The sequence below is a fragment of the Pseudonaja textilis genome, chromosome 6 (genome assembly GCF_049901715.1).
Source record: "Pseudonaja textilis isolate UNSWEBS1 chromosome 6, rPseTex1.2, whole genome shotgun sequence".
Classification (NCBI taxonomy): Eukaryota; Metazoa; Chordata; class Lepidosauria; order Squamata; family Elapidae; genus Pseudonaja; species Pseudonaja textilis.
The window spans coordinates 6,224,514-6,249,683 of NC_141995.1; the positions used below are offsets into that span (position 1 = coordinate 6,224,514).

Consider the following 25,170-nt stretch of genomic DNA (forward strand, 5'->3'; position numbering starts at 1 on the left):
GACTTCTGCTGCTTTCCTTGCATGAAGCCAAAAATCTCTTTCCCCCCAATGAAAACGGAGCTGGAGACGGTATCCTGCAATCCCAAATAAAGAACGATTGATCGGTAGGAAAACGGGGTGGGATTTAAAAGGATGAGTTTGGTGGTCCAAAAGGTTGGTGACCCCTGATCTAACCACTGCTCCACTGAGGCTCGTATCTGTCTGTTCTTGTAAACCAGTGACGGAGCACCCACAAGTCCCGGAGCTTCAGCTCCGAGAAGCTTCTTAGATGAGAAACGAAACATCTTGAAGGAAAAAAACCAAGAAAGTCCAGTTGCCCCTCCCAAAAAAAGCACCTCTGGGACAACCGTGACCTGGATGGCTGAGAATCTCCAGGATGGGTGGTCACCAGCTTGGCCAATGCGCAGGAAGGAGATCCAGGGGTCAAACCCCACAGCCGGCAGCGGGGTGGAACTGCCCAGAAAAGCCAGTTGGGTCTGGGGTGCAGATTAGGGTCCTGCATCCGGTTCTTGGCCCTGCTGTCCAGTGAGGGTTTGCTCCATAGGTGGACCAGTCAGGGTGCTGAATGAAGGGATTCCCTCTGCTCTTCCAAAGCTTTGAGCAAAAGCGGCTGAGAGGTGAGATATGGGACCAAGCTTCAAAAGCCAACTGCTCCTCCTGAAGCAGTGGTGGGATTCAAGTTTTTTTACTACCAGTTCTATGGGCGTGGCTTGGTGGGTGTGGCTTAGGCATTCCCACTAACCTGCTTTCCAGCTCCGTTCTCCTGTGCAGGGCAACCAAAGGAGACCCAGCCGATCAGCTGGGACTCGATGGGAGGCAGAGAAGAGATGGGGGTTGGCGGGGCCAGTCAGAGGTGGGATAGGCCAGTTCTCCGGACTACTCAAAATATCCGCTACTGGTTCTCCAGAACCGGTCAGAACTGGCTGAATACCACCACTGGGGTAAGCCCTAACTATTTCTGCATTATTATGCTGGTCAGTGAGTGCCGCAATTACTACAGCGGAGATAAAAACATTTCGAAAAGCAAGGTTTCTTGGTGGTTTATTTTCCAATCATGGTAGCAAAACCTGACACCCACGTGACCAGTTGGGGTTTTTTTTTAGGGTAAATTATAACTCCTGCTACTACACCATTGTGTCTTGGCAGCGTAAGCAATGCAGAAAAGCCAATTGACCCTGGCGCTGGATGATGGAACCAGGCAAAGTGGAATGAGGTGGGTGGGCCTGGGGTACAGGACCTACAGCTCCATTCAGGTCCTGGGTGGGGGCCTCGGTGACTCAGGAACAAGGGCCCCCTCCCCTCCAAGGCAAATGGCAGCCAGCCAGGCACCAAAAGCGCTTATACACTCAGTGGTATAGAAAGCAGCTGAAAAGAGCCGCTGGCTTCACCCTGGAGAGACTTTGAGGGCCCCTGGAATGAGGGCGACCACAGAGCCGTTTCCAGCAGCCTTAATTGGGGCCCGGCTGCCTCCATTTCCTCCCCCACCCACAAAAAATTCAACATAGGAAGACATCTCTTTGGAGCAGCTCTTGCTGGAATTGAGGTGGGCTTAGGAATGGCAAAATGCCTGGCTGCCTTCTGTGGTTGGCATAAAGAAGTGGCCCTAAAGCAGCTTGAGGTCAGTTCAACACAACTCCCCCCTCCCCAAAACCAGTTGTGTATAAAGAAGAGCTACTTGCGCAGGGGCCACGCTAATCTTCTCTGTATCGTTCCAATTTTAGTATGTGTGCTGCCGAAGACCTACTTGCTAAATTATAGCTATCTCGTTAAAGTGCGAATTAACAAAATTATAGTCAAATGATTGCCTAGTAATGATATCAGGTTATATAATTGTTGATTGATAATATGAGTTATTATGTAATATAACTATAATGGCGACTAGGAAATGGATGCACAAAAAAAAGTGGTAAACCAACCGATACACTGTTTGTAAATCTATGAAGGAGGATGATGCTTTTATGTTTGATGTGTTTTTGTTTGTTGTTAAAATCAATAAAACTTTTTTTTTTAAAAAAAGACGACCTTGCAAGTACCGCCCCCACCCTCAGCAAAGCCATAAACTGGGCCAGGCCACCCTTGGCCAGGGTTAATTGCAGCTGTGTTTTCAGGTGCACCAAGACGCTTTACTGAATGAAATGTGGGGGCTGCCACCCCCAGCAGACCTCCAGAGCAGCGGCCCCCTACCAAGGCCCCTTCCCCAGAGGGCCCAGCTGTGGCCTGGAGGAGTCAAAGCAGCCAAGGGGGAGAGCGAGGGAGAGCCTCTGCAGTCCAGCGCCTGAATGAAGCCACGGCTCAGGTTGGGTTGCAGAGAGCTTTATTGATTCACCTCCAATCTCCTCCAAGGAAGTCAACATGCAAGTAAGGACCCGTTCTTGTAGTGCTTGTGGATCCCTGGGCTCTTCCCCCCAGGGACCCCCGTTTGGGATCCTTAACCGAAACGGCAGAGGAAAAGGAAGGCCGTGAAGAGAAGGCACAAGGAAGCATCCCTTCTCCGTCAAAGCCGCCCTCCCGTCTCACCACGAAGACCGACTCCCCCTCTGGCCTCTGGGAAGGGGAGCCGTGGTGGGGCAGCGGGCGGGTACAGGCAGGGCACCGCAGAGGCAGGCGGCTCTCCTAGGAGTTCAGGCGGCTGTGGAGTTTGTGCAGCTGTTCTGGTGTCAGCACCAGCTTGTACCGCTGCCCATGGCCCGGCTGGCAGGGGAAGGTCACGCGGCCCACGTAGATGGCGCTGTCCTTCTCCTCCTCTTTGGCCTGGGGGGAGGGAGGAGAGGAAGAAGAGCGGGTGGAGGAATGCTGGAAGGGCTGGCAGCAGCTCACCCCACCGCTTCTCTTCCTGGCAGGAGAAACCCACCTTCAGGAAAGGCACGGAGGGGAACGTGCCGAAGTCGGTAGGGATGCTGGCCCCGGGGTGCTGCAGGATCGTCTCCTTCCTGACTTCATCCTGGAGCAGAGGGGAAGCACAGCGGTCGCTCTGGAGCAGCCTAAGGCCTAAAACTGGGGGTGGGGCTTCCAAGGAAGCCTTGTGGACTTCAGCTCCCAGAATTCCTCAGCCAGCTAGGCTGGGCACTGAAGTCCACAAGGCTTAAAAAGTGGCCATGTTTGGAGGCTTCTGATCTAAAGCATTGGGTGGGTGGGGCCTCCCGCAGAGCGAGAAGTGACCCTCTCTCCCAGACCCCCTTAGGAAGAACCGCACCCACAGATACACACACGCCCCACACCCCCACGGCAGGCACTACCTTCAGCTTCTCGATGTCTTCGCTCAGGGATGCCAGGCGGGTGGTCTGCTTCAGGAGCTGAGCTGCTGGACTGCCCACTGCAGGAGGGAGGGGAGACCGTTGAAAGAGAGGAAGGAGGAGAGTCCCACCCACCCAACCCCCCAACCCCATCTGCTGCTCCCAGCCCCCGTGGCGCACCTGCCTTACGCCGTGTTACGTCCACCACCTGGGCATTGGCACTCATGTGGTAGAGGGTCTCCAGCAGCTCGCTGGTCTTGTGATACAGCGAGCTGGACACCACCTCCTCCCCTTGCCTGTCCTTGGGCAGCGAGAGCTTGGGGACGTGCAGGGGGGGCAGCGAGGCCAACTCCCTCCTCATCTGGGCTCCCTGAGAAACAAGGTTGGGGGCAGGGACGTCTGGGTGCAGCTCAAGGGGACGACTTGGCCGTCCTCCTCCTCCTCCCCCCACCACCATTTCCGAGAAGACGGCGAAGGAAGGGAAGGGGAGTCAGAGTCGGGGGGGTGGGTGGGTGGCCGGAGAACCAAGGCCACCCTGGGGGGGAAGCTTTTGCTCCGGGCATCTCGGGGGGCCACCCAGGGCTGCTCACTTTCAGGCGGTTATTCTCGTTTTTCAGGTGCTTGATGGAGAGCTGCATGGCCTCGATCTGCTGGAGCAGGAGAGGGGAGTCCTTCACCTGAACGGGGCCGGAGCCCCCGGCCATCACCTGGCTGGCACCCACACCTGCAGGAGAGACGGGCAGGCGGAGGTGGCCGTCAGCAGGGGTGGCCTCCCGGCAGAGGCCGCCTGGGCCTTGCCGGAAGAGACTCGGCCAAGGGGAGAGCCTTCGGGGGGGACCAAACACCGCCCTCGGCCCGTATTAGGCCCCCGCTTCCTAGGGGAGTCTCCCAGATTGGGGGCTGCCCTTCAGAGCCCGGGTTTCTCCGATCCCAAGGACAGGTGGTCAGGCTGGGGAAAACATTGGCCAAGGGGACGGAGGCAGCTCATAAGACTGAACTCCCTGGCCGGGACAGGGGGGAGGTTGTTTCGCAGGGCTCCTGACAGCCTGACCCGGAAGCCCCCTCGCCACCCCCCCTCCGCCTTTGCCCTGCCCCCTCTCAGCCCCGTGTACCTCTCTGCTGTTCCTCTGCAGCCCAAGCATGAAAGAGACCAGAAGGAGCACCGTTAGAGAAAAGCCCAGAAATGGCCCCACAAGCAGGAAGAGGGGACAGCAGGGGAGGGAGGGAGGGAGGGAGGGAGGCGGCCGGGAGCTCCTTTCACAGCCTGTTTTGTGCCTGGGGAGTGTTTATTGTGCAATGGGTGTGTGTGTGGGGGAGTCTGCCCCCTGTCTTGGCGCTGTGTGGAGGCATTAAGCACGGGTGAAGTCGGGACCGGTCCCAAACGGGTGTGCCTTCGTCCAAAAGGGCCTCCATCTGATGCTCCGTGTCCAGCAGGGCTTCCGAGGGCACCCAAGAAGCCCCCCTGAAGCGGCACTGCCCTTTCTCCGTGGCCCCCTGCCCGCCCCCACCTGATGCCGGGGCCTGAACAAGCAAGCAGCCAACGGAAGGCGCCCCGGCCTGAGCGGCTGGCTTCCCAGCCCCAAGGAGGCTCTGGATCAGGCTGCCCCGGACCCACCTCCTGCGATGCTGGAGATGACCGAGGCGATGCCCGAGGGGGGCGCCCCACGCAGGCCCTCGGTGCGCTTGGGCTGGTTGTTGAGCCGCTGCTTCAGTTCCCCCTTCTCCGACTCCAGCTGGTCGATGTCCGCCTGCAGGGCGTCCATCGTCTCCTCAAACTCCCTACGTGAGAAAGAGACCGGCTGATCCCTGGGCCTCCCCCTGCCCTCTCGGGCCCTGGGATTTGGGAGGGGGGAGCTTGAAAGACCGGCTGATCCCTGGGCCTCCCCCTGCCCTCTCGGGCCCTGGGATTTGGGAGGGGGGAGCTTGAAAGACCGGCTGATCCCTGGGCCTCCCCCTGCCTCTCGGGCCCTGGGATTTGGGAGTGGGGGAGCTTAACACTCTAAATTTTTACGGTTTCTTCCCAGGTGACGGACAAGGGTGGCAGGGACAGATCCCCAAATCGCTCCTGCCCTGTTTCCCTGCCCCCCAGGGGAAGGCTGGGGATGCAGCCGGTGCCTGAGCTGAGGGACACGGAGTGTGAGGCGCCTGCAGGGCTCCGGGTGCGGCTGGATGGCCGGGCTCCAGCCTTGTTTGCAGAGTGGGCTGCCCAGACTGGGAGGGGCTGTCGTTGTGCACCAGTTGCCCTGCTGCATAGCGACACCCCCCACAACCGCCTGAGCTGCTTGAATTATTGGACTGCCAGGTGGCAGAGTCCCCCAGATTTAGGGTTCCTGGGTCCTCAATCTAGAGCCCCCAGGTGTGGACTGGGAGGGGGCCCAGGATGCACTGCCACAACCCAGACCCCAGCCCAGTTTTTTAGAGGAGGCGGTTGGTCTGCCGAGCCCAACCCGAAAAAGCAGCTTATCTGGAAGCCCCCTCAGGCCAGATTCCTCCCTGGTGACAGCCCCAAGATGGCGCCGAGCGTGGCCTCTGGAGGAGGGGTCCTCAACCTCGGGCCACTTCAACGCCCAGAATTCCACAAGTCTTAAAGTGGCCAAGTTTGGAGACCTTTGCCTGGAAGGCTGCCTCACCTCTACTGCAGAGAAAAGGCCCTCTGACCCAGAGATGCTGCCCAGGATGCCATCGGAGGAAAGAGGCGGGATCTCCCCCCACCCCCCGGTGCTCATCGGACAGAGAAAGAAACTGAGGAATTCTGGGAGTTGAAGTCCACAAGTCTTAAAGTGGACACGGTTGGAGACCTCTGCCTCTGGAGGGCTTGGGATGTTGGGTGGGGGGGGGGACAGATCTGCTCGCTTGATTGCTACTTCAGGTCGGCCTCGGTTTCCGTCTCCTGGGTTCTCCCTCCTCCCATTGGTCATTTTAGGCAGTTAAGTCTGAAATGCTTCAGGGATGGATGCCCCCGCCCCACCCGAGCTTCCAGAGGCCCCTCGCTTACTTCTCCTTCTTCTTCAGCAGCGCCTGGGTGTCGCTCAGCTTGCTCTGGATCTTCTCCACCCGCTCGTCAGCATCTTTGGAGGCGCTGTCCAGCTTCTTCTCCAGGAGGCTGAGGCGCACGTTGGCTTCGCTGAGCTCCTCGCCCTGGACGGCAGGGAGGAGAGATAGGCGTGCGGCCAGGGGGATGAGGCTCCCCTGGCGCAGGCCGAGGTGGCGGACGGGCTGGCCAAGCGTACCTTGATTTTAAGAGACTTCTTCAGCTCTTTGATGACGGTCTCTCGATCCTCCAGCTTGAGCCCCAGGCCCTCGGCGTCCGTGATCTCGGCCCGAAGCGCGGCTGCCCGCAGCTCAACCGGAGGAGGGGGCTGCCAAAAGAACGGACCGGCCGTTCACTCAGGAGATCCGGAGATGACCTCTCCAACTCAGAGCTGCCAACGGTGACCCTCCCTCTCCAAGCTCTAAGGGCAGCTCTTAAGTGGGAAGGCAAATGCGGACAGGCTCGTCGGAGCTCCGTCTCCCGTCTCCCAGCCCATTCCTAGCGCCAGCCGGGAGCTGCCGGCAAACGCTCGGCAGCCGGCGTGGGGCTCACCTTGGTCTGGGGCTTGTCTGCGTCGTATTCGCCCTCCTGCATGGCGGTGGCCATCTTGTTCATGGTGGCGATGAGGATGTTGCAGGACTGGCGCAGGCACTCGTAAGGGCTGATGCCCTGCGCGCCATAGATCTGGGAAGGAATCTTGGACTCAGTCCTTGCCTGACCTCCCGGAAGGTCTGCAGCCACGAGAGAAGGGTGCCATGCCCACTTCCCGGGAAGCTTTGGAGGACCGTGGACAACGTGGCCTTTCTTATGAGTGCCCCACCTCCCAGGACCATGGCAGCAGCAGAAGAGGCATGAACCGAAGCGGCCTTGGCCACTCCAAACTGCTGGCAGCCCTTTCCCTCACCCCCTTCTCAGAGGTACAAAACGAGGTCAGGAATCCCACCCCCGCGGCCAGATATTCTGCTCAGGATCCCAGGCCCGAGTAAGCAACCAAGGCCTGCAGCCGCATCTCTGCAAACCGATCGGTTCCAGCCCTGTCCGGGGAGCCGAGATCCTATCCCATCTGCACTGGAATGAATCCACTGAGCGGATGAGGGGGGAGGGAAGGGAGGGGCAAGCCTGGATCAGCTCCTGCTAACCTGCTCACTGGCCTTGAAGGCCAGGTCCTCCAGTTTCACGGCCTGCAAGCCCTCGTTCTCGGTCAAGGGGGCGATCATCTGAGCCCCTGCAGCCGCCACCTCCTGCAGCACCGCCACCACCCAGGTCAGGTGTTTGCGGCAGTCCAGCAGGGTCTCTGAGACCTAGGAGAGCGAAAAGCAAAGCGCAGCGTCAAGTTCTCAGCAGAGGGAGGCAGGGGAGGCTTACTCCCCACCGGTTTGGGGTGGGGGAGGCTGGACGGGCCGCTCACCTGTTGCCCAAAGCCCAGGGCTGCAGGGATGCCGGGAGCCTCGGTGCCCGGCATGCGCCGCCTGATCTTCTTGCAGAACTGGCGGATGTCGCTGCACGAAGTCTCCAGGTCCTTCAGGAGGATGGCGAAGTCGGAGGCCTCCTGTCCGGTCTGCAGAAGAGGAGAGGGAGGCTCAGCCGGGTTCGGCCCTCCGGGGTACTGGCCGGTCGAGTCAGGCAAGACTCTTACCTGGAGAAAGGAGCGCAGCCGGCAGACCTCCACGCCCATACAGTCCAAGGCACTCTGCGTGAACTGCAAGGGAAGACGGCCGTGCTCAGAGCAGGGCGAAGCCAGCGCCACCATGCAGCCCTCTTCTCTCTGCCCCCCCGGGGGGTGGGGTGGGGGTGTCAGCCAAGAGAAGAGAAGCCTGACACCTCCCCCTCCCATATAGCAGCCCTCCCTGCAGGGGCTCACGCGGGAACCTGGCTCCCCTCACCTTGATGTGGTCAGCCAATTGCACCGTGCAGTCCTCGGCCTGGTCAGCCAGGTGGATGCTGTACAGGTGCTGAGAGGGGAAGGAAAGACCTTCTCAGCTCTGCTGAGCTGCGCTCCCGCCTCGCCCTGGCCTCGCCCTCCCTACCCCGCCCGGGCTGCACCTGGTAGTACTTGATGGCCTTGGTCAAGGGCTCCACGTTGACCGTCTCGTCCAGCTGGTCCTTGTGCAGCAGCTCAATCAGGAAGTCCAGGGACCTCTCGTGCACGCACATCTCCGGATAGAGCAAGCCCACTTTTCGGTAGACTTCCACGCTGCACTTACTCAAGGCCCTGGGAGGGCAGGGCAGGGCGTCAGGGGAGGAGGCCATTGGGCCAAGCCCCGGGCCTCCCCCAAGACTCCCCAGGCCCGGCCATGCCCCCCCCCACTCACTGTTCGTATTTGTGGAGCGTGGCTTGCAGAAGGAGCAGAGAATAGACCAGCCCAGCAGCGAAGCTCAGCTGCTCCCCCGGTGCTCCCCGGAGACCGGCTCTCTCGGCACAGTTCTCGCTCAGCTCAAACTTCTCTTGCGCTTGTCTGCTGATCAGCTCGGCCTGTTTCAGAGAGGAAGGAGCTGCTGCGGTGGTTGGATTCAGCCGGTTCACACTGGATCAGGCGAACCGGGAGCAAGAATTTGGCGTGGGTCGCCGAACCGGTAGTAAGTTCTGGCTAGCCACGCCCCCCCAACCCCAGCCCCGGTCGCCCTCCCGCCCGATGCTCGCTCACCCGCCTGCCTGCCTGACATTCGCTTAAGGCAGGGGTGGGCAAACTACGGCCCGGGGGCCGCATCCGGCCCGTTGGTCTTTTTAATCCGGCCCGCCGAAGATTGGTACAGAATTCAGGTTTGATGTGAATGATTGAATGATTGCATTCATTTGAGTTTGACTTGTAATGACAGGCATTTCGACACCGGGTGGCGGCCCGTCTGTCAAATTTTAAAAGTCAATGAGCCCCCCCCACCACCACCACCACCAGCCAAAAAGTTTGCCCACCCGTGGCCTAAGGTATTTCTTTCGTGTTTTTTTTCCCTCCCAACAATCAGCTGTAGATAAGACCAGCTGTGCTGGGATTCCTCTTGCTGAGGCCCAGGAAGGCAAAAAATGGAGAGAGGAGCTCAGCCCCCCCCCCCTCCATTTTTTGCCTTCCAGAGCCCCGGAGGACCCTTAAGGGAGCAAAAACACACACCCCGAGGCTCCTCTGAGGCTAGGAAGCTCCCAAAACGGAGCTTGGGGGGGTGCTACATGCCTCTCCCATGCTCTGTGCCTTTTCTTCCAGAGCCCCAGAGGAGCCTTAGGGCAGGGGTCTCCAATCTTGGCAACGTTAAGCCTGGAGGACTTCAACTCCCAGAATTCCCCAGCCAGCAAGGAATTCTGGGAGTTGAAGTCCTCCAGGCTTAACGCTGCCAAGGTTGGAGACCCCTGCCTTAGGGGAGCAAAACGCCTCCCTAGAGGCTCCTTTGTGGCTAAGAAGCTCCCAAAACGGGTGGGTGGGTGGGCCTGCAAAAAAAAGCCACACCCACCCAGTCACATGGCCACACCCACTAAGCCACGCCCACAGAAGTGGTAGTAAAAGTTTTTGAATCCCACCCCTGGGCTGTCGGGGCCTCAGCAGACGGGCCCCCATTTCCACCCTCTGCCTGGGGGAAGGGGGCTAGAGGCGACCCTGCCCTCCAGAAGCCCCCCCTGCACCTCCAGATCTCGGTGCTGCTGTAGCCAGATCCTGGGTGCTGGAGGGAGACCTGATCCGACTCACTCGATCTCTCCCTCCTAAAAGAGCTGCTGCCTCTGACTGGGGGGGGTGGGTTGGGTTGGGGGGGGCTGTCAGCCCTAAATCACAGCTACAAGAAGTCGCTGGGCATAATTTACTACCGGGCTATTCATAATCTTCTTCTGCCTTACGAAAATGTCAATTTTTGCACAGGGAAAGGATATTCTTTTGCCTGTTCAAAGCAGGTGGAAACCTCACTGATTGTGATTTTTAAAAAAAAAACAGGGTTCTCCGCTAAGCGGAGTCCGAGTTTGATCGCAGACGGGAGTTCAAACGAGAAGAAAGCAGGCCAGCGATCGGAAGCGGAGGATTTTTGAAGGTGAACTCGGCGCTCAGGGACTTCTCCAACCGCTTCCAGGAGGAGGAAGAAGGGGGAACGCTTGAATGGCAAAGACCGCCTCTCGCGCCACACAAGCCGGGATCCCAAAGGGAGGGAAAGTTAGCGCCAGGCGCCCTCGGGTACCTTGCCCACCAGCCGGGGAAGCAGCAGCAGCACCAGGACGCAGTCGTGGTCCCCGCCGTGCCGCAGGAAACTGTCGGGCAGGAAGGAAGTGAGCAAGGAGACGTGCCGGTTGGCCTGTTGCACTTCCATCTGGCGCAGCTCCATTTCGATGGCCTGCAAGGCAAGAGTGCTCCGATGGGGCCCAGCCTGGGGGATCCCCCTCAGCCCCGGGGATGGCCAGGAGGAGGGGGTCCCTGGCCCCCAGGGGAAGGCCTTCGGGCGTTCCCTCTCCGTTCAAATGCCCCACGTAGGTCCCAGCCTACCTGCTTGGGCTTCTTGGCCTCACCCTCCCTCATTTAAAACGGGCTTTTCCCCACAGCAGCAGATCCGGGTAAAGAAATGCCCCACCGGGTGACCGGAAAGGGCGGAGGGGGGCCATGAGGCAGGAGAGGGACGGGGAAGAGGGCCAGAGCTCAAGGCCAGGAGCAGAACAGGGGCCGCCTTGGCTCCAGACTTAATGCACCTGGGCATCCGCCACAGAAAGGGAAGCAACAGAAGAAAGAAAGTCGGAGGACAGGAGGCGGGACTGGAACGATCGTGGAGGCTCACAGCCTGCATTAAGACACGTTACCGGGGGGGGGGCTGAGGGCCCCCCCTGAGCTGTGGGCGCTGCTTGCAGGCGCTTCATGTCCCAACTGCCTCACCCCTTCAGTGCAGGGGAGTGTGAGGTTTTCAGGGCCGCTACTCGCACTGATAGCCTGACCTAGGTGGGCAGGGAAATGTCGGCCAGCAGGCCAGCGGCTCAGGGGGCATCGGAGAGTTCAGCCCTGAGCTGTGGAGAGTCTCTTTGGCTGGAGAACTGGACCAAGAGAAAGGAGGAGTTGTTTTGACCAGAGCAGAAGGAACGCTGCGGCCCCATCAGGGTCACAGGTCAAGCCTGGAGCATGTTTTGGGGTGCCTTAGCCCCCCAGTTGAACAGTTATAATGGAATCCTTCTGGCCCCTTCCGCCCAGCGACCGCTACGTGAGCCGCCAGGAACAAGAGGGCAGCTGCTGAGGCTGAGGCCGTCCTACCTTGGCGTGAGCTTTTGTCTCGGCAAATTTAATCTTGAAATCAAACATTTCGGGCGGCGGCTGCTGCTGCCTCTCCGCAGAGGCCTCTTGCTGGCTCATCAGGTCTCGGTTAACGTCCTGCGGAGCGGAAAGGCAGCGTCAGCGAAAAGCGGGGCCAGGGCCGAGACCCTCAGACCGTCCCAGGCGAAGGGCTGTTCCCCCTTGGCTAGGAGACCCCTGACGGGGTGGGCTTAAAGCTGGCGTTCTGTGTGCGGCACCCTCAGCCTCCCTTATTTGGGCCACGTCAAAACGTGGGGGGGCAGCTGATGGGCAGAAACCAACCCTGGATCCGGGCACCTCTTCCTGGGGGCTCTCTCCCTCTGGGTCACCCCGGCTTGCAGCCGCCTCTGCAGCCGCCGGTACCTGCAGGTGGGCCGTCAGCTCTCGGTATTTCTTGATGGTCTGCTGGTAGTCGGCCACCGTCTCCTGCGCTGCCTCCACCCGCTTCTCCGACTCGCGGACTCGAGCCGTGGCCATGTCCAGCTGCTCCCGAGCTCCAACTCCGTCTCCCGGGCGTTCTCCTGCAGCTCGTCATTCATCTCGTTCATGGCTTCCTAAGGGGGAGAAGGGGGTAGAAAGGGGGCCGCCCAAAGAGCAGATAGCGAGGCGTCCCGAGCAAGACCCCACCCCTTTTCTCAAGGGAGACCAAACGTGGCGCGCTCCCTCTGGCGCCCAAGCCCCCTATGGGCACCGCCCTCAAGCCGGGCTCCGTCCTCCTTGCTCTCACCAGATCGCCCACCGTCTCGCGGAGCTCGCGGACCTTCTCCTCCAGATCAAGGTTCCTCTCGGTCAGCGTCTCCACCATCTCCTCGGCCCCCAGAGCAGCATCCACCTGGAACGGGAAGGAGGGTTAAGGGGGCGGTGCGGGAGAACCACCGCTAGTCTCTGGAGCACCGAGGGAGCCGGAGCTGGCCCGACGACGCCCCTGGCCGGCGACTTGCCTGCTCCTTCAGCTCATCGATGGTCCCCTCGGTCTGCTTCAGCTCCTCCTGCAACTTGTCCTTCTGCTGACGCAGGGCCTCCAGCTCCGTGTTCTTCTTCTCCATGTGTTTCTGGAGCTTCACGTGTTCCTGCTTCTCCGAGGCAGACAGGTCCCGCATCCTTCCAGGGCACGAAGAGGGGGGAGGGAGCTGGAATCAGCCCCCCCAGGCCAGAGAGGGGAGCAGACTCTGCCTCCCCCGCGAAGCCAAAGGAGTGGAGGGGGGCAGCTACTACTTGCCCCGGCGCCTGGGCACCCCACCCGGCCCCCTCCACCCAGGCAGCTTCTCTGCGACCCCCCCTTCCTGCTGTCCTCGCCAGCGGCCGGTGCGCCTACCTCACAAGGGCCTCCTTCAGGCGGCCGTTCTGCTCCTCAAGCTGCTTGACGTGGTAACTGGAGGCAGCTCCTTCAGAACCTGCAGAATTGGAAACCACACACAGACACACACACGCAGAGGGTTCACAGAGAACGTATGAAGTGGTGGATGAAACAAAAATGTGGTGTCCCTGCCCTGTCTGTCTGTCTGTCTGTCTGTCCACCTATTTAAATTTCAGAGTCTGGATCGTTTTGATGTCCGCCGTTAGTCTGTCGCCAGCTCTGGAATACGCCTTCCTCTAGGGCCACGTGAGGCAGAATCCATAGATTTGTGCAAAACGTTTGTGATTTTGGAATTTTCTTTTGAATCCTTTGGTATTTTCATCAAATTTCTCTCCTCCCGTGACCCTTCCACCCGCTCCTAGCTGTGGGTCAGGCGGTCCGGAGCCCCCAGGCCACGTCAGCTGCCCTCATTGCCTAGGTGCTTCCAGATGGCCCACAAGGGGGAGAAGGGGAGAGAAGCCCCCCCCCGCCCCCCGAAAACACCCCAATTGGGGAAAGGAGCTCCTGGAGGCATAGCAGGGACCGTTTCTGAGGCTGCAGCCCAGAGGTCAGGTGGTGGCTCTGCCCTCAAGGCACTCGCCATTCCAGTCCCCACACAGCCTGCCTGTCGGTGTGTGTGTGTGTGGGTGGGTGGGGGCTCACCCTTCTCTTCGATCTCATGCTTCAGGATCTCCAGGTCCATGGTGAGATCCTCCACCTTCTCCTTCAAGGAATCCACCTCCTGCTGCAGGGACTCCGCCCGCTCCTCGGCCATCTCCTTGTCCAGGGTCGCCATCTCGATGGCGTCGGCCGTGTCGGCCATCTCCTCCATGTAGCGCTCTTTGGCCTCCAGGGCCTCTTTGGCTTCCTGCAGGGGCCGGGAGGAAGCAGACGGGGCTTGCAACGTGGTTGATACCCTGGGGCCCGATCCCCGACTGGCGGCTATCAATCAGGGCGATGTGGGGAGAGAAGGCCGCCAAGCAAAAGGAGAGCCGGGCGGCGCGTCCCAAGGTGGCTCCGTCAAGGGGAAAGTCCGGCGGGGTCTCCTCCCTGCCTGCCTGCCCTCCCCTCCCGAAGCGGAGCAGCCCACCTTCTTGGCCTCCTTCAGGCGCTTCTGGAGCTCCGCCTGCTGCTCCTGCATTTTGCTCTTCCACTCCTGGACCTGCTCCAGCTGGATCTTGTACTTCTCCAGCTCCTTCAGCTTGGCCTTGTCCTCGTTCCGCTTCATCTTGAGGGTCTCCAGCTTCTCTTCCAGGTCTCGCACCTGCCCTCGCAGAGACTCCTCCTCCTGCCGGGCAGAGGGAGGGGCCCTCTGAATCACCCTGGCCTCCCTTGGGAGGAAGGGCTCCCTCCACCCCCTGGCTACATTCCCCACCCACCCCCTCCCCCCGGCAGCTCCAGATCATCCACTCTTGTCCAATTCCTGGTTCTAGCGAGGGGTGGGATCGTTTCTCAAATGAAACCAATGCCACGAGCAAAATGAAATGCATTCATTTTTGTGGGGAGGGGGAATGCCATCTTGCCCCCTGAACTGCCATCCTGGCACGGTCGGTCACAGGATTAACGGGCCCACCAAACGGTGCAACCACCTTTAGTCGCCAAGTGACGTGTGATTCTTCTTCGCAGCAAACCTGTCGCCGTCCTTCTGTCCCGGCTGTGGGTTGTGCTTAATGCAGGGGGTCCCCAAACTTGGCCACTTTTAAGACTGGTGGAATTCGACACCCAGAATTCCTCAGACAGGCATTGGGTGTCGTGCTGGCTGAGGAATTCTGGGAGTTGAAGTCCACGAATCTTAAAGTGGCCAAGTTTGGAGACCTTCTGGCTTCGTGCTTCCTTTGGCGTGGATTCTGGACTTCCGGGGTGGGGCAGGCCAAGAGCTGAACTGAGCTTGAAAGCAAAGGGAGGGCAAAAGGCCTGCTCACAGGAGCCAGAGTCTGCCTCGGAGGAAGGAAGGGAGCTTAAGGAACGAAGGGCGGCCTAGGCAGCCTTTCGACTTGCAGGACCCTCAGAGGGGCCAATGCTGGGATTTGGGGATTCTGTGGGAGGGTCCCATCCTGACTGGTGGAGCCTTGGATTTCACTGCAAGGATAGTCTGTAAGAAAAGGCCGCAATTCCGTGGGAAGAGATCCTCTTCTTTCCACCCTTTGGCCACAGAGAAGACGTGGGGGGGGTGTCTCTTGAGGCTGCTACCTGTGGCCTGGCTTGGCTCGACCTTAGGAAAGAGGGCTGTGTTCCCATAATGCTGAGCCCCAGTTCAGGCCCTTGGCCTCGGCTGCCCCCCTTGCAAGCCGCCTGACTCCACAGGAAGCAGCCCTTCCGCACCCAGGATCTCACCAGCAATACCCAACACCTGCAACCAGGGCATCTGGAGGTTGCAGCCCGTCCCAGGTTCCCCAGATGCCTGTTGCAAATGTGCAACCGGACACACACACACACACACACACACACACTCTTCCTCCTCCCCCTCCTCACCTTTGTTGGCGACAGGATTGCTGGAGGAGCCACTGGGGATGCCAGAGCCGGGACGGGCACCATGGGGGCAGCCAAAGGGGTCTGTGCCGGGGTGCTTGGTTCACTGCTGCTCATTTCCCCGGCCGAGGCTGAGGCCGAGCCAGAGAGCCCCGCCGTGCTGCTGGATGTGGCCGAACTGCCGGTTCGGGTAGGCTGCAACGACAGAGGATGGGTGAGAGAAGAGCATTTTCACCCGAAGAGATCTTGCCAGGCCTGACGTCTGCCTCGGCCTTTGTAAGTGGCACCCATGTAAGATGCACAACCGCTCACGGCTCCTGGAAGAAATGCCAAGGAAGTGAGGAGTCCGGCTATCTGCAAAAGGCAAAACTTTTTAAATTTTACAGCTGGCCGCTCAAAAGGAGGCAGCAGAACAGCCTGCAGAAAGACCTGTGTGGCCACCGGGGAAGTGGGGGGGGGGGAGCTGGCAAAATGCCTACAATTCCCAAAGGGGGCTGCTCTCCCCCGCTTTGAAGCATCATCTCGCCCAGACTGACAGGGATGCTCTGGGGGGGGCCCAGGAGGGTCCCACTTCACACTTTGAGGCATTTCCCTCTTCCATAGTTTTTGGTGGGGCAGGGGCAAGGTGGTCTTAAACTGAGCCTTCAGGTTGGTCCTTCTGCTCAGAGCTCTCATCTCCTCAGACCCCAGCATCCGTCCACCCTCCCACCCCACACCTATCCACTCCGGTATAGCAGGAGGAAATTATACAATATAAGGAGAGTAATCGTATCAGCTGTATTATGTAAGAGCACGAACCCTAAATCAAAGGTCACTGCTCCCTTCTGTGTCCTTACTAAGGGCTTGGAGGAAAAGACGGAAGGAACGCTTATCAAATTTGCAGATGACAACCTGGGTAGGGCAGTTTAACCCCCAAAAGAGAATAACATTTAAAATTGCTCTTCGAGGTTATAAAAAAATAGACTGAATACAATGGGAAGAAACTGAGAATGCAAATCATTTCACCGAGGGAAAAAAAAGAATCCAAAGTCCAGGAGAAGGAGAAGAGCAGCCGCACCGAAAATAGTCGGGGTGGGGAACGGAGGCAGAGCAAGGACCATTTGCCTGCAAATTGGGATTATGAGGCCACGGGGTTGGTGGGGTGGAAAGGGAAGGTAAACACAATTTTAGGCTGTCTTTTCCAAACTGGGGGAGTTAAATCCTTCCAACTTTATTTACTTTGCTCAGCCCCCCCCCCCCCCTCAAGGGCCAGTTCCAGATCAGGGCCTCACCCTGCATGTATAGAGAAAGCGGAAGAGGGCAGAAACCAGATCCTAGAGAAAGTGGTTCTGGGCATGTTTGGCCCTGAGAAAAGAGGGCAGGCTGAGGTGGGATGTGATAGGACTCCGGTGGGGGGAAGAGGAGGGGAGGAGGGTCCTAAAGGCAGAGGCAGTCTTCCCTCACAGGCCCCACGGGGAGGTGAGGACACAACCTGGACTGAAATTCCTCAGGAGATGCCGGGCCCTGGTCCCCAAGGAGGGAGGAGTGCAGCAGAAATAGCTGATTCCTGCAACAAGGAAGTGGACACTGGCCTGGCCAACTGCCCGATGCGGAGGCCATTTATTTTCCTCCCTTTCCCCCAAATAGATCTAGTTTCCCTCTAGAACGGGGGTCCTCAAACTTGGCCACTTTAAGACTTTGTGGACTTCAATTCCCAGAATTCTGGGTGTTGAAGTCTACAAGTCTTAAAGTGGCCAAGTTTGGAGAACCCCTGCTTGAGGGCCACAACATGGCTGTCATGCTGGCTGAGGAATTCTGGGAGTTGAAGTCCACAAGTCTTAAAGTGGCCAAGTTTGAGGACCCCCTGCTTGAGGGCCACAACATGGCTGTCGTGCTGGCTGAGGAATTCTGGGAGTTGAAGTCCACAAGTCCTAAAGTGGCCAAGTTTGGAGACCCCCTGCTTGAGGGCCACAACATGGCTGTCATGCTGGCTGAGGAATTCTGGGAGTTGAAGTCCACAAGTCTTAAAGTGGCCAAGTTTGGAGTACCTCTGCCCTGGAAAGCTGCCTCACCTCCACTGCCGAGAAAAGGCCTTCTGACCCAGAGAGGCTGCCCAGGAAGCCACCGGAGGAAAGAATTCAGGATCCCACCCACCCATCCATGCCCATCGGACAGAGAAAGAAACTGAGGAAAGGCCCACCCTCAGGGATCAGAGAGTGACGAGTGGTAGCGGGGAGGTTGGGACTTGCACGCTTGAAAGGCTCTCTTACTGCAACCCTACAATAAAGTTGTTGTGTTGTTTTTTCCTGATTTACCTAGGAGAGCTGAGGAAACCAGAAGGAACTGAAGATTAGAATTAAAGGTAAAGGAAGGGGGAAAAAAACCCTTAAATTAGACTTACTAGTACAGAATGGAGCAAAGTATTTTAACACTGGAAATATGCAAGGATGTGTCTGAACAATGGAACCCTAAGTTAATTTTAAAAGTGTCTGCCTCTAGAGACAGTGTAAAAGAAAAAAAAGGACAGGAAAAGGTTTTACTAAACAAGATTAAGCTTGATCTGAAAGTTAGATTTAAAAAATCACAGGCTAACAAGAATAACACGGAAAAAAAATTGCCATGTTGGACATACAAATCACCTTGACTAACGTCTGAATAATTAAAAGAGATATACGAACAACAAACCAAGGGAGAGACCTGGGCAATATTCCCATATTGGACTTACAAAAGAAACTTGTTAAAGCTTTGAAGAACTTTGGGAGAAGAGACGAGGAATGAAAAGAAAGCAACTTCTGGGACATTATTTGAAGGGACTGGAGACCCAGGTTGTTTAGAAGTAAAAGGGAGGAATATAAAGTTGGCTTATTTGATCAAGGTTAATGAGGCGATAAAGCAACCAAACCAACAATGATCTGAGCGACGTGGGCGGTTGAGAGATACGAAATATAAATAAATAAATAAAAATAGCTACATTGTTATCTCTCTGATAAAAGGACCTTTGCTGGTTAAGACTAAAACGGGCTTTTAGGGATTTATTTACAGATGGGATATGGGAAGAGAGAGTTTGTTGTATTTTAAGAGAGACCGGTTAATTTACTTTATACTTGTCATGAAGAGTAATTTGTTTTCTTTTTCTTTACTCTTATTGCTCTTTTTTTTCTTTCTAGTTTTCCTGCACTTTCGGTTTTTCTTCTTCTTATTTGCTTACTTACTTACAGATTTAAGAGTTGGAAGGGACCTTGAAGGTCATCTAGTCTAACCCCCATTAAGTTGGTATAAAATTACTATTTTTTAAAAAAAACAAAATCACCAGGGCGCGCGCGCACGCACACACACACACACACACACACACACACACACCCTTTCTCACCTTGGGCCTCCTCGTTGCGGTCTGGAGGCCGGCAGGAGCAGAAAGCAGAGGAGGAGAGACAGTCACACGGGGAAGACAGGAACAGAGAGACACAGGTGGCGGCAGCAGCAGCAGTGGCAGAAGGGGAAAATAGAGTGAAGGGACGACAAGAGAGACAGGAGCGAGATTAGTGCGTGCAGCATCAGCCCACAAACCTCTGCGCTGGGCCCTCTCTCTCTCTCTCTCTGCCCCGCTGGCTACCGGCGAGGCACCCACCTAGGGCTCCTGGTCCCCAGAAGTCCCAGCCGCAGCCGCAGCAGCGCCTGAGAAAGGCATGAAACGCTGCCTCGCCGGACTCAGGACTAGGCCAGGAAACCTGCCTCCCCTCCACAGACCGCGATGTGTTTGCTGATGCCAGCCTGTTCCCCAGGGGGAGAGAGCCAGAAACACTTGGCTGACCCACTGCCTCTCCCCAAGGCCAGCTCTGAAGCGTAGGCTCTTCGGACGACCAGCAACCCCAGAGCGTGGTTGCTGCCAAACAAGGCCCCGGGTGCAAAAAGGAGGTTGGTCTCTCTTCTGCCTGGCTCCAGGCCTATTGGGCTCTCAAGATCGTGGAGGGGGAGGGTCTAAGGACTGACTGGACCTCTGTTGACCTCCCAGGACCAGAGGACCAGTGGCCGAGTGCACTCTTCCAGTGGGAGAGGGATTTGGAAACCCGGACTACCTAGAGGGAGGTGGGATTTCTCTCTGGGGGCAGGTAGAAGGGTCTCCTAACTTTCCCTGGCATCTTGCCCCCTGAACCCTTTGGGAAGCCATCCCGAAGGGTGGATCGGCTCCGCTAAGCACACCCTGGCATTTAGGCCAAGATGCCAACCTAGAGGCTGCCGCCAAGATTCGGAAAACGCCCTCGTTTTGCAAAAGCTCCAGAGCTCATCTGCTGAGTCTGGATCGGCACACGGGCTCATTAAGCCTGAGCTGAGCCCGGCTGTGTTTATCTGGGTTCGGCTTATGAAAAAAATGGGGCCTTCCCAGTGCTAGGCGCTCCTAGGCCAGCTCCCAACCGAAAACAGCCAGAGCCTGCCGGAATAGGACAGGGAAGACGAGTGGAGGGAGTCGGAAGGCTGCTGCGTGCGTGACAAGCGCAGGGGGCTCTGACTCCCGGCCGGTTGCCCATCTTGGGGAAAGCTTTGTTCTTGCTTGCCCCAAGGCTCTGCCCCCATCCCCAGGACACCTGGATAGGAAGGAAGGGCAGAGCTTGGGTCATTCCTGGCTAGCGCAAACCGATCCGAAAACCCTTTGCAGCCCCAGGAGGAGAGGGAGAGCCAACTCCAGGGTGCAGGTATGTGTCCTTGGAGGCGACAACTGTGACTGGCATTTGCTATCCACGCCACAATTCAGCCCACAGATATTCTAAGCTTTACCTTCTTCCAAAAACAACAACAACTACTACTACTTCTGGTTGTTGATGATGCTGAGAAGCACCTGAGCAGGTTGCGTTAAATCTGAGAAGTTATGCGATGGGGAAAAAGGGAGGGGGCCTTTGCTCCCGGCTGATACCCTACTCAGCAGCCAGTCCTCTCCGCAGCTCCGCCTGGCTTCTTATGGGCTCTGCAGCACCGTGACCCACCTGGAGCCCTGTCCCCCCCAGTGAACCTGTATCCCTCAGGGAAGCTCCCAGCCCCGAAAACATCAGCTAGCACAAAAGAGGGAGTGGCTAAGCAGAGAAAACCACGTGAGGAGGAGAGATCTCCCACAAAACATTCACGTGCCAGGCCAGGCAACCTTCTGGGACGAGAACCGGCAAGTCAAAGCAGAGGAGAGGTCAGGAGAGAGAATCTCATCTACTCCTCCTATGTGGTGACCTTTTCCTTTCTCTCACCAGCCGATCGTGCAGAGGGTCGATTCTCATCAGAGAAGAACCATCCAGGCGGCCTAGAACTTGCCGCCACGATGGCTGCAATATTTCGCTCTCTCCCCAGAAACAGAGCCCCGACAACCGATGTCACAAGCTGTCAAATCCAATTCTCCCTGGAGAGAGGCCTTCCGTGATCTCATGATACCAACGGCTCCCCTGACGGGATCAAAAAAAAAAAAAAGGCCACTGTGTGAGCTCCCATGGAGGCGGGGATATGCTCCAACCCTGGATGCTCGCCCTGGGGGCTCATAAAACAACATGGAAAGCAGAACATGACTGCAGGGCGGGGGGAAAGGACACAAGAAAGAAAACGGATCTGGTGTCCTCGATGCAGTTCGTAGCAAGGATGAAATTTAGTTTAGTCCAAAGCTCATCCAGGATCCTGACCGAGACGGGCCCAGACGATCTGCTGTGGCCAGCTGGGAGACCAACGCGATCTTTGAGTGCTCCCTGGGCAAGAAGTGACTCAGCATCAGGAAGGAGTTTCAGTCAAGTGCCTGAAGGCCACATCTGACTCTGAGGGACAAGGAGGGAAGCTCTGGGCGCTGACCGGCTCCTCCCTGATGGGAGTCCAGCCTCCTCCGGTGCTTTCGGACCACGCATCCAGACCTTGCTTCCATCTTTCAACCAACCACGTAATCTGAAACACGTCTTTCGTTTTAGGGACAAGGGGTGCTGAAAGCAAGACATCTAAGTCGAGGCAAGCTGAGCAATGCCATGGACTTTCCCCAGAATCTGCCAACAGTCCGAAGATCCACTCGGGAGCAACTCGGTAGGATGACTCCACGTGAAGGCAACAATTCGCCAAAAGAGCTCCATTCAAACAAGCTTCGCTGACTCATCTGGAATCCAGCCCACCTCCAGTTCCGGCCTTCCTCTCCATTTGAGCGAGCCCATTTTAAGGAGGAACAGGGGATCCAGAGGCAGCGCAGAGCGATGCTTAGGGCAGCCACTCTCCTTGCGATGCCCAAAGGGAAGAGAGGCAGCTGAAGCCTCAATGAGCTCATCGTTGGATAGATCCGACCTAACCTCACACTCGGAGCACGCGCCAAGCCTGAAATCCAGTGCATACGGCAGGGAAGGGCTCAAGGGCCCACAAGATGCCACAGCCACCCACAAGCATCCTAAGTCACCAGGCACAGCTCAACATAACACATCTGGGTGTGTGTGTGGGAAAGCAATTTTGCTGCAACGAGCAGACTATCCCGCCTGAGCGTGCAGCTTCAAGACAACAACCCCAAATGCGAAGCTTTGTGTTCATCGCAGCCTGTTGCAAGCTAGGACGCCACAAAGAGGCCATGTTCCTGGACTTCCTTCTGAATCCCGCCGCTTCCCTTTCGCAAGGCTCTTGGGCCTCTCCCATCATTTCAACAGGGCTGAAAGGAGGAAGATGAAATGCTCCGAAAGGAAAAGTGCGTGGACAGGCAGCTGAGAGCAAACTTTGGGCTGCAGTGAGGATCAGAAGCCCAGAAAGGTTTCCAATCCCAGAATACGGCTGGTGAGGAAGAGACCAGGCCCGGCTTCAGGATTCGTAGCACCTGGCACCAATTGTGAGAGCCCCACAGGACGTGAGGCAGCTCTGTGAGCAAAAAAAAAGTGCAGAACGTGGGCTTTTTTTTACAGACGTTACTTACTTACAGATTAAGAGTTGGAAGGGACCTTGTAGGTCATCTAGTCCAACACCTGCCCAAGCAGGAGACCCTACATCATTTCTGACAAATGGCAGTCCAGTCTCTTCTTGAAAGCCTCAAGTGATGAAGCTACCACAACTTCCGAGGGCAACTTATGTTCCATGGGTTGATTGTTCTCATTGTCAGAAAGTTTCTCCTTGTTTTCAGGTTGAATCTCTCCCTGTTCAGTTTCCATCCATTATTCCTTGTCTGGCCTTCAGGTGCTTTAGAAAATAGCTTGACCCTCCCCTCTTCCCTGTGGCAGCCCCTCAAATATTGGAAGATGCTCTCCTGTCTCCCCTGGTCCTTCTCTTCACTAGACTAGCCAAGCCCAGTTCCAGTAACTGTTCATGATATGTTTTAGTCTCCAGTCCCCTAATCAGCCTGGTTGCTCTTCTCTGTACTTTTTCTAGAGACTCAACATCTTTTTTATAGTGTGGTGACCAAAACTGGATGCAGTACTCTAGATGTGGACTTACTAAGGCTTTATAGAGTGGTATTAGTACCTCCCTTGATCTCAATTGTATCCCTGCGTTAATGCAATTTAGGATTGCATTGGCTTTTTTGGCTGCTGCTACACACTGCTGGCTCCTATTTCGCTGGTTGTCCACTAGGACTCCAAGATCCCTCTCACAGTTACCACTATTAAGCCTGGTTTCACCTAGTCTATCTGGGTCCTTTTGGTTTTTCTTGCCTATTGAATTGAATTTTATTTTGTTAGACAGGGCCCATTGTCTAGATCCATCTGGATCCTGAGCCTATCATCTAGGGCTGTGATGGTGAACCTATGCCATGCGTGCTGGAAGTGGCATGCAGCGCCATCTCTCTGGGCACACCAGCCGTCGCACATTGGTCTTCTGGGCCTTAGCACGCGCCGGCCAGCTGGTTTTCATGCGCACAGGAGCACTGGAAACCGGAAGAGCAGCTCGCTGGAGTGCATGCACACGCATGCATGTTAGAAACCAGAAGACCAGGTTACCAGCATGCATATGCGTGTTGGGGAAGCTAAGCCAGTTTCCGGCCCTTCCATGCACGTGCATCAGGGAGCTGCTCTTCCAGTTTCCGGTGCACATGCGCTCCCGGTTTGGCACTCGGTGCTGAAAAGGTTAGCCACCACCGATCTAGGGTGTTGGCTATTCCTACCAGCTTAGTATCAGCTGCAAATTTGGTAAGTTCCCCTTCTATTCCCTCGTCTAAGTCGTTAATGAAGATATTGAAGAGTCCTGGGCCTAAGACGGAACCTTGTGGCACCCCACTGCTTACTTCCCTGCATGGAGACTTAGACCCATGAAGGACTACTTGTTGAGTACGGTTTGCCAGCCAGTGGCGAGTCCATCTGATGGTGATGCTATCTGTCCCACTTCTTTCTAGCTTACCAAGAAGTGGGTTGTGGTCGAATGCCTGGGTGAAGTCCAAGTATATTATGCCCACCCTATTTCGCTGGTCTGCTAATCACTCTATTGAAGAATGAAATAAGGTTGGTTTGGCATGATCTGTTTTTAACAAACCCGTGCTGACGGCTAGTTATTACTTTACTTGTTTCTAGATGTTGGCAGATCTGTTTTTTTTTATTCTCTTTTCCAGTATCTTCCCAGGTATTGATGTTAGGCTGATTGGTCTGTAGTTTCCTGAGTCTGCTTTTTTTTCCCCACTTTTTTGAAGATGGGAACCACATCAGCTCTTTTCTGGTAGTTCCCCAGTGCAGCCTTCTCACAAAGGGTCAAGCAGACTTCTCTTGCTCTGCACACTGGGAACGCAGTGGTTCTGTCACATGGGGGCAGCTGCACAGGGGCTCCATTCAAATTTCTGCCAATGGAGAATCCTGGCTGGGGTGTCCCCTCAAGCAATAAAGCGTGGACGTAGTGGGATCAACCCACTGGAACACAGGATGTGCAGCTCCGTACAAGGCGCAGCTGGGATTCAGGAGGTGCACACGTCGGCCCTTCTGCAGCCACCTGCAACCTCCGTTTACCCATCAAGCCCAAGGGCAGGTATGTGGCGAGGCCATTCTTTGGAGGAGGATCAGGCCTCACGGGCTGTGATAATATTGGCAGCTTCCTTCTGCAATCCAAGCCAAGATTAATCCTGATGCAACTAAGGTCTGTTGCCACATCTTGAACCGCTGATTTCACCTGTCTCTTCGGCGACAGAATCATGCTCCCTAAATTGTCCAGGGAGCCGAGTAAACGGTTTCCCAGAAAAGCAATTCAAGGGGTGCCCGAGGCCTTCCTTGGACGTGGGGAAAAGCACACAGGTGAGAAGGTGAACCTCCGTTCCTTCCCTCCGAAAGACGACAACAGCCCTGCTTTGCTTTAAAATTATACTCAGGAATTTGGGGCAGCCCTGGAAGAATAATTGTCTCGCTGGTTTTTTTTTTTTTCCTTCTTTCTCTGAGTTGAGGCTTCTTTGCTGGTTACAATTCACCCAGGATGCATTTCTCTCCTGTCTATGGTGCGTCTGTTTCCAGAGGGCCCTTGCCACCTCTGTAGAAGACCACTCCCCTGGGGCAGGCGGCCAGAGAGTGGCCCTGTGCCTTTGGGAGGCGGTTTCTCATTGCAGGGAGAGGCTGGAAGGAAGGACTGGGTCCCTCCTGTCTCTCTGACCTCCCTCTTTCTTCCAGCCCAACCCATCCCATCTCATCTGCCCTGAAATCACGGCCACACACACACAGCTGTTCCCGACTGGGAAACAAATATCGGTTGTCCTGCCTTGCTGGAAAGTAACAAATCAGAAGCAAGTCACGGCAAGAGATTTAAGGGCATCAAAACCTTAGACGAAAATAACCAGGTAAAAATAAGGCTTCCGCTAAGGCATGAATGATCTGCAATGAGGAGTAAACACAATGTACTTAAATTGAGTAAGTGCAAATGTAAATGAGAAACAAGGCAACTCTGGTTACCCTAAACTTTGGACCTTATAAACTGCATTTCAATCTTCTTTCAATTTCT

The 25,170-nt window shown here is 56.4% G+C and overlaps 1 protein-coding gene and 1 pseudogene across 1 annotated transcript in view; both read right to left on the reverse strand.

Moving 5' to 3' along the window:
* Positions 1–1,645: 1,645 nt before the first annotated feature.
* On the reverse strand, positions 1,646–1,744 carry LOC113447184 (U6 spliceosomal RNA; annotated as a pseudogene).
* Positions 1,745–2,297: 553 nt separating this feature from the next.
* Positions 2,298–25,170, reverse strand: part of DCTN1 (dynactin subunit 1) — a 43,659-nt gene continuing 20,786 nt past the window's right edge. The window contains 27 exon segments of the mRNA XM_087935741.1: positions 2,298–2,751; positions 2,852–2,941; positions 3,237–3,313; positions 3,414–3,603; positions 3,824–3,957; positions 4,346–4,360; positions 4,849–5,012; positions 6,229–6,371; positions 6,464–6,592; positions 6,817–6,948; positions 7,404–7,565; positions 7,673–7,822; positions 7,901–7,963; positions 8,148–8,216; positions 8,308–8,476; positions 8,577–8,737; positions 10,414–10,566; positions 11,466–11,582; positions 11,868–11,998; positions 12,001–12,058; positions 12,232–12,336; positions 12,446–12,605; positions 12,820–12,898; positions 13,504–13,708; positions 13,931–14,128; positions 15,313–15,504; positions 18,659–18,679. Coding sequence (XP_087791867.1) covers positions 2,614–2,751; positions 2,852–2,941; positions 3,237–3,313; positions 3,414–3,603; positions 3,824–3,957; positions 4,346–4,360; positions 4,849–5,012; positions 6,229–6,371; positions 6,464–6,592; positions 6,817–6,948; positions 7,404–7,565; positions 7,673–7,822; positions 7,901–7,963; positions 8,148–8,216; positions 8,308–8,476; positions 8,577–8,737; positions 10,414–10,566; positions 11,466–11,582; positions 11,868–11,998; positions 12,001–12,058; positions 12,232–12,336; positions 12,446–12,605; positions 12,820–12,898; positions 13,504–13,708; positions 13,931–14,128; positions 15,313–15,504; positions 18,659–18,679 — 3,405 coding nt within the window. The 3' untranslated portion in view covers positions 2,298–2,613.